The sequence below is a fragment of the Marmota flaviventris genome, chromosome 5, assembly GCF_047511675.1.
Source record: "Marmota flaviventris isolate mMarFla1 chromosome 5, mMarFla1.hap1, whole genome shotgun sequence".
Lineage (NCBI taxonomy): Eukaryota > Metazoa > Chordata > Mammalia > Rodentia > Sciuridae > Marmota > Marmota flaviventris.
The window spans coordinates 109,341,159-109,358,583 of record NC_092502.1 but is presented as its reverse complement, the minus strand read 5'-3'; the positions used below and the strand labels follow the sequence as shown (position 1 = coordinate 109,358,583).

At 38.1% G+C, this 17,425-nt stretch overlaps 1 protein-coding gene across 1 annotated transcript in view; it reads right to left on the bottom strand.

The window, feature by feature from the left end:
- The window catches only part of Sv2c (synaptic vesicle glycoprotein 2C), a 215,466-nt gene that overhangs the window by 91,120 nt on the left and 106,921 nt on the right, over positions 1-17,425 (bottom strand). Inside the window, exons 3-4 of the mRNA XM_027927803.3 lie at positions 14,888-15,068; positions 1,487-1,638 (exon numbers count right to left, since the gene is read on the bottom strand). Of these exons, the coding sequence (XP_027783604.2) occupies positions 1,487-1,638; positions 14,888-15,068 (333 nt within the window). The remainder of the gene's footprint in view (positions 1-1,486; positions 1,639-14,887; positions 15,069-17,425) is intronic.

The window sequence follows — 17,425 nt, the reverse complement described above, 5'->3', positions numbered from 1 at the left end:
TGCTTAGACATATGGAACTTTTAAATACTCTGGGATGGCAGGAATAGTAAGTGCTTAAGAGAAACTAAGGAGAGGCTCTTAGAAGCACAGACAGGTCAATTCTGCAAATCAAGGGTCCTCAAGATAGAACTCCGGTGTTTCCAACCCAGTTCTGAGCTGCCTGGAGGTGGAGGAGATGAGGCTGGTAGGAATACAGGCACCTGTGTGTGTGTGTGAATTGAAGATAGTCACAAGAACAGCTGTAAGTCATGTTGCCTTAAATGCTGGTGATGATCTGTGCATCCTCTCACCTCTGTCTGAGGAGATACCAGGATTGATAGCATATATGTTGTGTAAACAAATAAGTGTTGGCTTTAAAATATGTTATGTAAACAAATAAGTAGGCTTTAAAATATTAGAATGTCCTGTATATGTATAATATGTTAAAATATCCTCTACTATGATGTATATCTAAAAAGAACAAATTTTTTAAAAGCCAGCAGAAAGCTATATAGTATACTAAGATAATTTGTTTTTTAATAAGAAATATATATATTTTGATCTTCATCCCCATTTCATGACACAGAACTCCTAAACCCTTGAAATGTTCTGGGTAACAAGGTGTTTTTGTTCTCATGAGGCTGCTTTTGGTCTGCTGGGCGGGGTCTGCTCCCAGAAAGACTAAGCCTCAGCCTCACCCTCCATCCTCTGACAAAGGGAGAGAGGCTGGAAATCCAGTTAATAATTGACCAAGCCCATGTGACTTTTAGAGAATCCTCTAAGTATCCCTGAACTATGGGGTTTGGAGGACTTCCAGGTTGATGAATGCACGGAGGTGTCAGGAGGGTAGTGAGCCTGGAGAAGGCACAGGGACTCTTCTCCTTTCCCTGCGTATTTTCATCTGACTGCTCATCTGTTTCCTTTGTAATATCCTCAATAATAAACTGAGAAATACAAATTGTTTTCCAAAGATCTGTGAGCCATTCTAGCAACTGATTGATCCTGAAGAGGGAGACAGTGGGAACACCCAATTTACAGTTGGTCAGTTCCAGAGGTCTCTGGGACCTGCAACTGGCATCTGAAGTGAGGGGCAATCTCACGGGCCTGAGTCCTGAGCTTGTGGGATCTGACTCTAAACCCAGGTAAATAGTGTCAGAACTGAGTTAAATTGAAGGCCAGCCAGCTATGGGAGAACTGGTTGCTGGGGAAAAAATGCCCATGCATTTGGGTGGCCAGAATTATTGTGAGAGCATAGCAGAGGAAAATATATTATTTTCTATTATATCCATATACCCAAAGAACCACTTGACACAGTCTTACTTTACTCCAATCTTTGCACAGAAAAAAAAAAAAAACCCCACTCGTAGACACTATGAAAGGGAGAACCATGATGATGACAGTGTTGGGCATCAAGACCTCAAAATAGCATGTAGAAGACAGGAAGAGATGGGGATGGAATTGGAAGCAAAACCAATTTTGCTTGGCTGGTGCAAGGCCAGCCTCTTACCATAGTGTGGGATGATGGCCCAGGCCATGGCCGAGGCGTAGATGCCGCCGATCATCCAGAACATACAGAGCCAGCTCAGATGCTCACCCCGCTTCTCCCGGGCCAGCACTTCAGCAAAGTAGGAGAACACAGTGGGAATGGCTCCTCCAATCCTGTGAGAAGTCCAAAGAATACATGAAATTGGGGCCTGCCCAGCTAACAGGAGATGTGAAGGGCAAAGCCAAAGCAAACACCAACAACACATACTCTCTCCCAACACCAGAATATCAAGTCATATATATTTTCTGTCATTTTGTAATTTTAATATTATAGTCTTCATGTTTACTAGCAGTTTATTATTCCTCCAAAACCCTGAACCTGTAATTAGGCTATATGGCCAGAAGGTGGCGTGGTTCCCCCCTCATTTTGTTTAGAGGTTCGCTTGAGATTCTGATGGGCTTTCTGCTCAGCGTCAAATGTTCTACATGATATTTACAAAAAGTTACAATAATTTGGTATAATCTAGTGAATATTCTAATTAACTCATTTCAAAAAGAGACACTGTGACATGTCTATTCATGAGATGGAAACTCTGGAAACAGCTACAAACACATCTTTGGGGCTTTTGGCAATATGTACACACTACCATCCAAAAGCAGCTCCTCGCGCAGCCCAGTCAGCCTGATGTTTTTGACAAACAGGGAGCCAATAAGGTCCCTCACTGGCTCTAGTCCCAACCAGTGAATACTACTGCTGAATGAGCATACTTCAAATAGACACTGGTAAAAATCAAATAGACATGATCAAGCACACTTGAACGGGATGGGGTACAATACTTCCTCACAGCAGGGGTAATTAAAAGAGCTGCTGACTGAGTTGGAGAGATGACATGGTCACTGAATGATCTCTACTCGGGTGAAGTGTTCTCAAAGAACAAAATTTTATTCATTCTAGGGAGATGAAATCTAGGGCTATAGATTTCATTATAATTTGAAATGGGTCTTGATGCCCAATTTGAGGAAGTAGTCTTCAGAAAGTAAGGTAGCATGGATAAAACGATTCATTTTTTAAATTTATTTTTTTTTCATTGATGCACATTAATTAAACAAAATAGTTTGGTTTCATTGTAGCATATTCATACATGTATGTAACATAATTTGATCAATTTCACTCCAATACCTACCTTTCATTCCTCTGGTCCCCTTCTTTAACCTAATGATTTCCATGTGACTTTCATTATGTACTTTTTTTCCCCTCTAGATCCCCCATTTGAGAGAAAACATCAGATACTTGTCTTTACACTATATGAATTCTTAAATATGTATTCTAATAAAGATATGTAGCAACATAAACAGATTATGGAGCCAACTGGTGATGGCTCAGTTAAAGAGTATGTACTGCTTTATTTATCTTCACATTTCTGTCAGGTAAATTGCTATTGACATTTCAAATAAATTTGAGTCTAGGAGTACAACATGTGTTTATCCATTTAACAATAACTGATTTTCTTAGAGCCTTTGATATGATTAAGAAATATTGGAAGTGACTTCAGCAAATGCAATTTAGGAAAAGGCCATTTTTGCAGCAAACTGGGTGTAACCTGATGAACCACAAGATTTATAATGTTCTGCATTAACTGGTAGATCAAAATATGGCACCATTTCATGTATTTTCCCTGCTCAAAGTGATGCCATATGTATCCCATTGCTGGCTGAAAGCAGACCATTTAGGCCAGCATTACTGAATCTTTGGGTTGTGAAATTAATTTAGCACCTGTAAACAGCATCTTAAAAAATCAGGGGCTGGGGTTATAGCTCAGCGGTAGAGTGCTTGCTTCACACATGTGAGGCACTGGGTTCAATCCTCAGCACCACATAAAAACAAATAAATAAAGATATTGTGTCCATCTTAAAAAAAACTTTAAAAAAATCAGAAATGAAGATATTTGAGTGCAATCCAAATTATAAGGATAAAGCATAAGTGTAGGTCATGAAACTTTTTGTACCATTAACATACTTGTTGTATACAGTGTGTGTACGTATAATGTATATTGGGTCACTGAGTATTTCTAAGTGAGAGTTACTATTCAAAAATTTAAGAGATGACTTAAAATTTAAGATGACTTAAAAGCATCTGTACTTGTTTCTCTGGGCCATTAAGGCAGTGGTTCTAGCTAAAATATCTGGGGTTATGACTCCAACATCTTCAAATGCAGCACCTGGTGATTTAGCAACAGCACACAAAGTCAACCAAACCCTCAAACAAGAAATAAATGCATGTAGTAGGTAGTCAAAACTAGTTGGCCCTGTATCCCACTTTGGTAGACTCACATGGTTCTCATGCACAACTTCTCAAGGATCTCATGCCATGAAGAAATAGGCTGAGTTTAAACATTCAGTGTTTGAATATATTTTAAGTGGTGTCATTATAACACAGAGTTTTAGTGGGGAATAAAATGCCCATGCCACAAACCATTTATTGCTATACCTATTTTCACTTAATGTGAAGAATCCATTTCTCTGTACATAAAGTCCTAGTCCTTTTCAAGACATAAGAATAGTTCCAGTTTTTACTGACTTTTCACATCCTAATTAATGTTTTGTCAGGAGTCTGGGCATTCTGTATATAATAGCTATAACTCACACTTCTTGGAGGCACAATTGCACGTCAAGATATGCCAGGTGCCTCTGAACTGAGATAAATGTACTTCAGTGTGGCTAAAATTTCAAGTGGAAGAATGTATACTTGCCTGTTAGTTTTCAACCAATTATTGTTGCAGAAGTGAATACCAACTATTCTGGGCTTGTAAGCAATCCAACTGGTTTTGATTCAATGCCTCTTTTTTAAGGTGTTGCTGTTTGCATGGACAGCTCTCAATATGTAAACTGAACAGCAAGGAGCTCTAATGCCAAGGGATAAATGAGCCTGAAGAATTAGTGAAGGATCCTACTTAAATACTCTGAAAAATTCTTTATATTCAGAGATCTACAAAACAATCCAAGCATCTACATTTCTTATTGTAGACTATCCTCTATTTTTGGGAAAACATGACCTTCATCTTCCTGTGACATCCTTTAAGCTGAGAAAAAAACATTCCATTGTGCTGTAATGTTAACTGTTATTGGTATTTCGTATACCATTAGCATCTTGAAGGTGGGGACCATGTAGTCTTTATCTTTGAATTACTATCATCTGGCCCAGTGGACATGCAACAAGTGTTTGCTAAAAAGAACTAAATTCCAGACTCTGCATTTTGGGAGTTGGTACACCAAATCTTCTAGAATATTCTGTTCTGAGGACTTAAACATCTCAAAGAATGGAAACCTACACTTCATTTCCTGGGTCAATCAGACCACAAAAGAATTTGAGGGTACTGGGATGGAAATTCCAATAGTGATGTAACTCCCAAGAAGTTCCTCAGTTACTCTGTGCCTTACTTGCTATGGTCACCCCTGGGTACCCAGCTGCCTTGGTGGCCCTTATCATTGAGAGAGTTCATTTGAGATGGTCAGAGGACACTGGGAAACAAAAAAATCCTGTTGGGTATTCCAGGGGCTTATGAAATATCTGTGTGTATTCCAAATGAATGTAGCTGATATAATTATCAGCTATAAAAATATTTAGACAACAGATAAGGCAGGTGTTCTCCTGTCTTGTAAGAAAATTTGTTTCCTACAATAAGTATTAAGGGCAGGAATATCTGCCACAACCCAATATCCAAAGCTCATAAATTTTAAAAATCTTCCTATTGTTATTCTACCTCTGGGGTTAATACATATTATGATGACGATTAGTTATTATTGTTGTTAATGTTGCTTATTTCATTAAAATACAATTTCTGAGAATACAAATATTAAAGATTAAAAATATTTAAACGGAAGTTCTTTAACTCCTATGTATCAGTAGTTCATAAAGAGGACTTATTTTGTGTTTCCCTCTGCCCAACATCTACAGATATTTGACAATGGATGGGGACATTTTTAGTTGCCACAGCTCAGAGGGTGCTACTGGTATCAAGTAGGTAGAGGCCAGGGACCAAACTAAATATTCTATAATGAACAGGATAACTCTTAACACATAGAAAAAATTATCTAGCCCAAAATAATATAGTGCCAAGGTTAAGAAACTCTTGTGATGAGTGGGGATTTAATGTGGAAAATACAATTGCTTTCATATTTTAAAAGTCCATATGACATAAAGTGGTTGCCTTTTGCTTTACCTGATGAATAGCACACCCATAAATTCAGTTAACAAGGAAAGTTTATAATAATAGTAACAACTATTAAAATCTGCTCAAGTTCTTGTTATTTCAAGTTCATTTTTGATGGAATGTTTACACCAATAAAGCAATCAAATCAGAGTGGTTTATAAAAAGTTTTTCTCAGTATCAAATATTGTTTTATTAGTTGTCAAATTTAATTATCCTTGGTGATAGGAGGCACAGAAGGAATAATCATTGAAATCCACATTCTATATGGCAGAAGATTATTCAGATTCAGAATAATTGAATTTACACAAATGAAATAGAATTTTGATATTCAGCATTTTGGAGTTGGGGTAGTAAATAATTTTAATAAAAGTAATCTTAACCTTAGTAAATAATAATTATTTTTGGTTTTGGAAATTAATTATAGAATATTAAGAAACTAAAAAAAATTGCATTAAATTGGGACTAAATAGGGACTTCCCCCCTCACACACACATAAGCACACATATACACAACTTACTAGGTCTGCATGTGACTGACTTGATACTATGTGCTTGGTAAATATCATGAAACAAATTTATTTATCCTCCTCAATAGTCTAAAAGTTATGAGTGGGATATTGTGTATGGTAAAGAATGCATTGGCTTTGCAAATAAAATTTCTTGTGTGCTGGGAAATGTGAGACATATAAGTGAAATCAGTCTAACAGAGCAGGTGATAGAGGATGCCAAATATTACTGTTGACACAAACCTCACTGAGAAACTGGGAAGCTGGTTTTCCTAATCCCTGCAAATTTCATATTACTCCAGTTCAGATGGCAACTCAGTTGTGGGTAATGTTTGTTCCCAAACCTCATACCAATTTATGGTGGCTGCTACGGTTTGGGTAAGTCTCCCCCAAGGCTCATGTGTTAAAGGCTTATTTTCCCTCCCTGTGGAACAATTGGAAAGAGATGGAACCTTCAAAAGATAGAGCTGGTGGGAGGTGCTACAGTTATCAGAGCATACCCTTGAAGGGGATATGGGGATCCTGGTCCCTTCCTGTCACTCTCTTTTTCTTCTGGGCTGCCATGAGGTAGGCAGCTTGCTCCACCATGTGTTCCTGGTGATGCTACCTCACCACAGGCCTCAAACCTATGGGCCTATTGAACATGGACTGGAACCTCCAAAACTGTGAACCAAAATAAACTATTCCTCTTTTAAAGTTGGTTATCTCAAGTATTTTGTTATAGAAATGGAAAGCTAGCTGACAAAGAGAGGTTTAAGATTCTGCAGGGAAAGGGGAGGTTATAGATTAAAAAAAGAATAGTTGTGCTTAAAATTGTTTGAAGTATGATATAATTTTAGGGGCAAGATTATAGACTATCTAATGACTTCTTGTTCTGAGGAAGAATTCTACTAATTCTGTTCTGCTTTAATTCTCCAGCAAGCATATAACAAAGAAAAATTTCATTCTGGCTTATTTTAACATGGTATTATCAAACATCCTTTTACCTCCATCTTCCATTTTCCATTTCCATTGAGAAGCAAGGCATTATTTAAAAACATAATTTAGGAGGAAGTTAGATAATCATTGTAAAGTCACACATTCTATACAGATAATAAGCAGAGGACAAAGTCCACCCAGAGTCCATTCTGGATGCTTTTATGAAGACATGTATTTATGGGCTTATAAAAAAATAATGAATGGACAAGTCTATGCCAGGAACCACCATTACAAATACCTTACATGAAAAATGTCCTTTTAATCCTTACTCAGAATCAATAAAAAGATGGGAAGACTCTGAACTGCCAGGCCAATTACAAAGCGATTCTAAACCAATTCATATGTTTTAAATCACTCACAAAAATAAGAAATCAAAGAAGTAGCCCCAAAGATGAACCTTTCAGTATCTTCTATTTATTTGGAACTTCATAGCATATCCCAGACCACAGGAAGGGTTTCCAAGGCTTGGATGAAAGAGCAGGCTTAACAGTATCTGAATAGGCCAGGCTGGCACAGAAAATAAGATTGCTATGTTAACGAGAAGGCACATATTTGTAATAAGTAATCAATATAGAAATAATTAGGAGAAGCACACTAACTGGTGGTAACTAAACCCAATATAGAATGGAGGATGGAAATCTCCTTTGCCCAGTAGCAGTGCTAAAGGGCACATGATCTAGGTAGCTTTAGTCTTCCAATCTCCAAAGCCATAAGTAAAAATATTAATATTCTTTGACATAGGGAGTTGTTTTCTTCCTATGTCAAATTCATAGGAACCAATCCATATGTTTTAAATCACTCACAAAAATAAGAAATCAAAGCAGTAGCTCCAAAGATGAACTTTTCAGTATCTTTTATTTATTTGGCATTTCATAGCACATCATAGCACATAGAAACTATGAAGAGAATAATTGGCAGAAAACTTGGTTATTTAAAATATAGTAATCTGTAATCATAATTTGAGCACAACTAGAGCATTTCTAAGAAAACATAGCAATTAAACAACCCAAGCCCTTGTTTGCATTCATATTGGTCCCCTAAGCCCTCAAACCTGTGGACATCTGCACCTGCAGCCACAGACTGGGCATCACCAGGAGAAATGGTGTAATTATAGCTCAGGATTCTAACGTTGTCTTGGACAACAAAACAAACAAAAATTAATGAATCTAGCTGTTGGGAGAGCTGGAAGAATGCATCACCACAGGATCTACCTGGTACCATGAATGAAGATGCAGCGATCATTGTGGTGATCTAGAAGAAATGGTGATCATGCAGATGTATGCAGCCACTTGCTGCACACATCTATACATACATCATCCACTTCCCCACTGTCCCTCTGCTTACCCAACCATGAATCACCCCTCCACCTACCCCACCACCAGGTTCAACTCTCCACCAAGTATATTACCAGTTACTCTTTACAACTTGAGTTTGAGATTATTTTTGGATTAAAGATAATCTAGTACAACTGTTGCCCCATTTTCCATATTGGAAATTGAAAAATGTCTTTCCATTCCAATTTTATGAGGTCAGAAGTCTTCCTGGATTCATCTGTTCAAACTTTGGGAGCACCCATCAGGTATGGGGCATGTGGCTATATGGAATCAGACATTTCTGGCTAAGTCTGAGACCTTCAGAGTTTGGGAGTTTTAAGTTTGGATTCTGGACCCAGACTGCTTGAGTATGAAATGACTACATCATTTACTGTGTGACTTCAGATAGTTACTTAACCTTTCTGTGCCTCAGCTTCCTCATCTATAATATATAAATCAAATATTATGAATAGTATCTTCAGAGGGTCACTGTGAGGTTTATACTAATCAATATATGTAAAGTGCTGACTCCAGCACCTCTCATAGGGTAGGCACTATAGAGGTATTTGATAAAACACATTTTAAAAGTCTTAAAATTTTTAAAATGAATCTGCATTTTTTCCAATATGGTAAAGAAGTAAAACATATCTTAAGAGGAAGATTGGTTTTGAAAAAAAAAAAACTTATAGTTCAGAATCAAACTAAAAAATCAGAAGAGTTGGGAATGGTTGACCATTGGAACTATCTGTGCCTCACTTTTCTAATTAAAAAAAGGCATAATATTTTTGAATGCTTAATAATTAAAAACAATAGCGGGACTAAATGAGATGCTACTACAAAACATTCTGAAGAATTCCAGTTAATGGTGACCATTTCTGCAAAGCTAAGGTAGTGTTATTATACATAATATATAGTTAATGAATGGATATTGCAAATAGCTATGAAGGACGCATTTGTTAGGCTCCATTTATAGAGATACAATGACTATTCTTTGTCTTAAGATGCACAGACACACTGAAATTTCATTTTAATTCTTGTTGCTGTTGTATTTTTCTCCTGACCTTCATGCTTAGCAATACCAGACCCTCCGTGAGAAGTTTCCAACTCTGACAATGCCTGGCATCCAACACATTATCATTCCCATAATTAACAGTGACTGGAAACAAATAATTTAATTCTGGGGCAAAAGAAAATGAATCAGTGGTGCCAACTCCATTTCCCATCTTTCTAATTTTCTGTTACAAAAAAGGGGGAGGGACGTGTCTGTTCCTTGGTGTGAGATTTGTTTAGGAAAATAAAAGACAGATGAGTAATTTTTGATGGCCTATACTTCATTCCTGTAAAACATTGTTGTCCCCAGCAAGAAAATCTTTCTTTGTACTGAATAAATATTTAGACTCACACAGAATATGGCAGCTGGGCATATTTATGTTTCTAAGAAGATATACTCATGACTTGACTTGGAGAATTAGGAGGAAAGCACATTTAGAGACAATGAAATAATAAACTCAGGTAGATCTATCTGAAACAATAACTTCTAGTCCCCTTCAGTGCTGAAAGAACATGATATAGTGCTGCTAACAATGCTACAGAAGAGAGCAACGGCTTGTGACATTTGCATCAAAACTGGCAGAAAGACATTCAAGCCTTGGAGTCAGAATGTATCATTTACTTAATTGTAGAGTTCTGAGTAAAAGGAACTTAAATGCAACTTAACTCCTAGCTCAGTCATTTCTGGTTCTAAATCTGAAAAATGAAGGGTCTGGGCTTGACCTAGAACTTCTCTGCATGTTCTAAAATTTATGGGTCATGGAGCTGGTGGGTAGGAGCTCTACCAAGCTCTACCTGCTAAATGGATCTATTTAAATGATGCATTCCAGATCTGTGGAATTAAGCACAGGATGGAGTCAATGACTTAATGGCTCACTGTGAGAAAGATCTGAGCTAAAACCCCATTGACCACTGATTTCCAAAAGCTCCTACTCTGTCTGGTGGACCACAGTGACATTTTGGATCTCTTGGAATTAGTGCTAGTTCAGAGTCTATGTCCAGTAAGTCATGAGAAGCCTGTTTTTTTCCCCCAAGTTCAGTCTTCCTGGTTAAAGCTGGGAGAAATATCAACAAAACACATTTTTGACAGGGTAGTGGCACTGTTTCTCATGGGAACCTGGTCTGTACCTCGTTCAAGAGGTTCTGGGTCTATGAAGTGGCTGTATTCTAGAAGTTTATTTAGGGGACATGACTTTCTGTTTTTATGACTCAATTTAAGTTTTTGTTAACTAGACATGGAAATTTTCTGCTTATACAGGTCAAGTAAGAATTTAATTAATAGGCTTCCTATTTCACTTCTAGGAGCACGAGATGAACTAGCCCTGGTCTGCAGGGTCAGATTTTTCTGTTTTCTGTCTTGCCTCTGCAAGTAACATGCCCATCCTTCCTCAGTAACTAAGCAGTTCACCTGCCTTTCATATCTGTGAGGTTTGGGTCTGTGGATTGAACTATCCATGGATCCAAAATATTCAGGAAAAAAAAAAACCTGCATCTATAGGGATATGTACAGACTTTTTTTTTTTGGTCATTATTTCCTAAACAACACACTATAACTATTTATATGGCACTTACATTGTATGAGGTATTGCAAATAATATAAAGATGACAAAGTATACTGGAGAATGTGCACAGGTTACATGCATTATACACTGATGTCTTGAACATTATCCAAGAGGTCTAGGAATCAATGCTCCACTGATCCTGAGGGCCAGTATAGAAAAAGACTATCGTCCAAATCCAAGCCCTTTGGAATTTACATGCTGGTAGAGGAGAGAAAGATAAAAGTAAAAACTAAGTATCTTCAAGAAGACAAAACAGTGAGTTGCTGTCAGGTAAACACCTCCCCCAGGTGGGTAGGGTGAAGGCTCTGGGAGAACAACCTTCGAAATGGGAAAGGGGCTAGTACTGTGCTCCTATGAAAGACATGTGGCTTAGAGGGTCTGAGTGCCAGAGGCCCACAACAGAAACTTTCCTGACCTTGTAAACCTTAATTCCCTGGTCATCTCAATTTTTAAATTGAGTTTTCCTCAATTTAAAAATTGGATCAGAGGTGGATGAAAGGAGATGCTTAGCCATACAGCTATAACATGAAGTATTTATTTAAGGTCTTCAGCATGACAATCTTAATGCTCTGGCTCATTTTAATAAAGAATGTTTAAATAAAAAGGAAATATATCAACACTTCTGCTGTTTAGGTAACTGAGTTCATAATTAATAGAATGAATGATTTAAACATTACATGCCTTTGAAAACAAGAAGCGCTTCTGGGTGGAATTTGGTTTCTCATTCACAATGTTGTCATTTTTTTTCTCCTTTTGGGAACCTCCCAAGCCCCTTGAAACCTCTCTTCAAGTGTTACGATTGGAGGGTGGAGACTGGGAGGGCTAACTGGGTGGCTTCCTTCTATAACCAACCACGCAGCTTGAGGAGAGGATTCAGCTAGGAAATAGGATTCTTCTGGGAAAGGCCTGGCATGGCTCCAGGAGGTAGAGCAGGAGCTAAAATGAGGTTTGAATTAAATTGGATGGGACTAGAGAAAAGAGATTGCCCAGAGTCTCATTTGGATGAGACTTCACAGCTATTCAAGGACAGGGTACCCAGATAAACTGATGTTGAAAAGTACCCTGGGCCGGTGGAGGCAGTACTCTACAAACTCAGATGAGGGGGAAAGATATCATGATTGACAACTTGCCAACAGATTAAGGGAAACCTAGATAGCTGGGGGAGTATTATTCTGACTATTCATCGGGTATTTCCAGAGAAGATTGGCCTGTGAGTCTGTGGACAGAGTGGGGAAGATCTACCCTTGATCTGGGCAGTTACCGTGCACTAGCCAGGGGACCTGAGCATAACAAAAAATGGTAGAGGAAAAGGAGAATTTTTTTTTTCCCACTCTCTCTCTTCTTGAGCTGGGGCATCTTTTTTCTCTGGCTTTTGAATTCTGGAATTGGTATCAGTATCCCCATCTTCCTAGGTACTCAGACCTTGGACCTTGGACTGGGAATTACACAATTGGCTTCCCTGGTTCTGAGGCTTTTGGACTTGGACAGAGCCATGCTAATAACACCCAGAGATCTCCAACCTCTAGACAACCTGTTGTGGAATTTCTCTGCTTCTACAATCTCATGAACCAATTCCCCTAATAAATTCCCCATTATCTAGCTAGCTAGACTATTGGATCTGTCTCTCCAGAGAGCCCTGACTAATACAGATATCTTTCTTCTTTTCTTTCAGTTTAATTTCTTAAGTCCCCTCAGCTGCAGGGTTACACAAAACTCAGGATGTTTTGATTCCTCTACTAAGATAACTAAACTCACATCATGTTCCCCTCAGCCCTGTCCCTGGCCTAGGAAATTGTCACCTGTCCTGGTGAGCAGGGAGGCTTGATTTTATTTGCCATACTTTCTCCCAAATCTTTTGTCCATGATCGATCATTTCACTTTACTTTATGGGTCAGATTTGAATTCAAAGCCAGGAAGAGGCCCCTTTCTGCGTCCTTCCTATTGTCACTCTAAGGCAATGAGCACAGGACAGCTTAGCTGAGTGAATGAGAGAACAAGTTCAGAGGGAACAGGAAATGCCAAAAATCATGGGTGAATTCTAAAACATTATCTCACATTTTCTTCTCTACCATTACTTTTATTTAGTACATTATCTCATTTGATCCTTATACTCCACAGTAGGAATGTAAGGTTCTGTTATCTCCCTTTCACAAAAGAAAAAAGAGAGTGTGGGAGTCACCAGGAAGAGCCTAAATGATGTGAATTTCTTGATTCCAGTCCTATGCCAACTTCAAGAAGTTGCTACAGTGCTATAACCTCTCATATCACAATTTATAGAGACCACCTGTGTTAGCAATACATTATGCTTTTCAGGATAATTTTTTGTTAGTTAGAGGTTAGCAGCCCTGACCTGCTGACTGGAGAATAATTTGTTCATGATAGGGATAAGGCTGGTATCATGAATAAGCCCACATAGTTTCCTCTTCCTTCCAGAATTAGTTTCTGGACAGTCCATTGGTTTGCAGTATTTTGCAGTTATCATAATGGCCCTTTGTCTCTACAGTCAATTGGGTTGGCCATGTTACAACACAGATTGACAATTAAAATTGTCATAACCATTTTACCCTTCAGGTACTTTGAGTTTGTGGATATCAAAATTTTCCAGAGAATACATGAACCAAAATACCACCCCATATCAGCAGTGTACGTAGCCAATCTCACACAGACTGACACCAAGGATTCCTTCTGCTGAGGTCAAGTCCCTTTTGCCCATCATCACAAAGAAAATAATTGATTCTGATAATTTTTTTTCCAAGAAAAAATATACTTTCTTTAATTTTGTAACCATCTTAATTTGGTGTAATGCAGTATTGTCCCTTTAAGGAATGCTCCTGAAAATTGTGCAAGTTAGTCAAATATTTGTTATGTACTTGTCATGTGAGGAGCTATAGGAAATACTGCTATATGTAATTAAGAAAGACATCCTGGAATACCCTTATCTTATTTCACAAAATTGTGTTCTGCTGCATAGGTTGTGATATTGTATCATCAACAACTGCAACCAATAACATCTCAGATTCATAGCCCAGTCTGTCTCCTTCTCTTCATCTAAAAATTTAAATGAAGAGAAAGAAGCCTATCAATGAAAAGAATGTCTCTAAATTCTTAGTTATGAATCAGAAATTTTATGTCTCTAAATTTTTCCTTAATAAAGCAGAGTTTCTCATACTTTCCTAATCAAGCTAGTTTTCCCAAGCCTGTGGATTCACATAGTGTAGTAATAAGTGCTTTCTTTGAAGAAAATGGCTCCATCATTGTCACTGCACTTGGCTAGTAGCACAACTTCTGTTAATTCCACACGAGTCAGGAACTTACCGAAAGTGCCTATTCCATCTCAAGAAGCAGGCACCTAATCAGACACCCATATAATGCAGATCAATAAAACTACAGTCATATGTGACACTTTAATCCTGAATTTAAGATCATCCCTAAATAGTTTGGACCTTTAATTAGCTCTTAGTTGGCAGAAGAATTTCTTGCTTAAATTAAATTTTCAGAAGAAACATACATATATGAACATGCTCTGTTATGGAAATAACTTTCCATTTAAACCATATCAATGTCCTGGAAGTTTGACATACAAGTGTCAGCCTTGAGAACAAAGGTATATTTCACTTATCCCTCAGATTTAAAGGTTGACAATCATATCTCTAAAACTCAGCAGTGTAGCTCCTCAGGCTGACATAAACACAGAGAAGGAGAGGTGGTAAGAGATAATCAATTGTAATGAGGTCGTCCAGGATGAAGCATGTATACAATTATGAATAAACACATTACTATAAAATATGAAGGAGAAAACCTTACCCGAATCCAGAAAGTAAGCGACAGAAGAGAAAGAAGCCATAACCTTGGACAAATGAAGAAAGGAAGGCAAAGAATCCGTTGACAGACATGCAAATCAGAAGAGACTGTTTCCTTCCCACTTTGTCTGCCAGTCCTCCCCAGAAGAATGCCCCCACCATCATCCCGAGGTACACTATGCTGCCTGCAACACACAGAAAACAAAGAAACACATCAGAAATCCAGAGTAAATGACACAGGTAACAGCAAATGAACAAGGAACAAAATACATTCCAGCGTTTTGCTTAGAGACACACTCTTCAGGATTCAGTAATCAGTTCTGAGTTGCAAAGTAAGCTATGAAAGGTACCTTGGGCTGCCATGACCAATTGCAAGGGCTGATGGGAAGTTATTTCCTCTACCATCTCATGCCCAACACTACAAGATGGTTGCATCCTATCCCAGTCTTGAGAGGGTGGTTATACAGTTGGCAGACATGAGAAGTATCCACTCAAAGTAATCCTAGAGTTTGACTCATGGTCAAGTCACCTTTGGTCTGAATGCCCAGTGCATCATCATGACAAAGCCAAGGTAGGAGACCAAGGCAAGGGCCCCCAGGTCAAACTGGACCCCATACATTGCCTCAAATCTCTGCTTGTAGCAGATGATCTGTGCCACAGCCAGACTCTTTCCTCCCATAGGGGATCCCATGGTATTTTTTCTCTCTAGTCCTTCTTGGAAGCCCAGGCCTTTCCTTGGGAGTTAAGGAAAGTGAGCTTAGAGTTTACAAGAGTTAATCTTAAAATGATCTTCAGAGAAGACTCTTGGAGTGAGGAGCTTCAAGAAAGGAGAAAGAACTGTTAGTATGTTGGGAAAATGAATCTTATCATTGTTGGCTTCAATCCTTAAGGGAAACAAATGGAAAAAACAGGAGTTAAATAGACATCTCTCTTGCTGTTGCTGTGAGTAGTAGACTCCAGATTCTAGACCAGACTTTGGGAATCTTTCAAATTCATTTTATTATTCTAAAATGCCAGATTCCCACAAGCCCAGTCTAGAATGTTAGGTATGGTAAATGTTAGTTCAAAGGGATTTCTAAAACCATATGTCTAAGGAAAATAGCATAATTAATAAAATGAAAATTTGTGATATCTGAATGTGGCATTAAAAAAGCTGCTACTTCATCTTTCAACCACTTTTGTTTTTTTCCTTCCTTTACTCAACCACCCTTTTCTAAGGCATATTTGAGATTCTCTGTGGCATCAAAGTAAGAAGGTGAAAAAAAAAAGCATTGTTTTATTTGTTGCTTTAGGTTAATTTGGGAAACATCCTATTTAAACATTCATTTCCAAATTGGTTTGCCAACCAGAGTTAACGAATTGATATGAGACTCAGAAGGAAAACACTTGGCAAGGTCTTGAGACTCTCGCATCAATGAGGATGCTTCCTTGCAGATAGCTGAGTATACCAAGCTACAGTGAATGGTGAATGTTGGGAGCAATTGTAAAATAAGACAAAATGTAAGTTGTTTTTAATTAGATTGGAGTACTGCAAAGAGGTGGGTGGTCAAACTTTGCCAGAGTGTGGATGATATATTTTTCTCTGAACCACAGGACTGACTATACACAGATGATCCTTCTCAATAGAGACCACTCATCTCATATCATGAGATCCAGTGCATGTCCAGACAATGTTTAAAGAATGGATCCGCACAGTGCAAGGGAATTGCAAAAGCAGACAGACTCATTCAGGGAAATGCATATGCAGCACATCTCTTATTTATAGCATAAGAGGCTCAAGTTTGAGGCTCATGGTTCTCAGAAGGATAACTGGTTGCTAAGCTTCTCCATAATAACATCTGTGTCTTTAAAAATGCCTGTAAGTCAGAAAGTAAGCTTCCATAAATAAGGAGTGGCATGTGGATGCTGCAATCTAAAGACCTGGAAATCTTTCTTATATGTCCAGGCACAAGAACAAAGTCTTCCCACCCTTTAAATCCTACAGCCTCCCTCCTTCCTGAGGGTAAGTCATCATGAGAGCACACTAACCCAAGACTTTCTGTGGCCCACCATAGTTATTGTGATGCCATTGTTTTAAACCAGTTATCACAGGAAAAGGGTTTCACAAGTTAAGCTACAGAAGCAGTGACATCACTAGCTTACCTTGCTTTGTCCTACTGTGTGCTCAGCATCAAAATCATTTCTAATGATCCTCTGGATTTCAGAAGTGTCCATGGTGATATCTCCTTTTTCGTCTCTAATTTTGTTGATTTGTTTTCTCTTTATTTCTTCTGATTAGTTTCACTAAGGGTTTATCAATCTTATTTATCTTTTCAAAGAACCAGCTCTTTGTTGCACTGAACTTCACAATGTTTTTTATTCTTAATTTCACTAATTTTGGTTCTGACCTTAATTGTTTCCTGTCTTCTACTGATTTTGGTATAAATTAGTCCTTCTTTTTCTAGGGCCTTGACGTTTTCATTAGATAACTTATTTGGGATTTTTTTTTTAATCTGTAAGCATTCAGTTTTATAAACTTTCCTCTTGGTAATGCCTTCATACT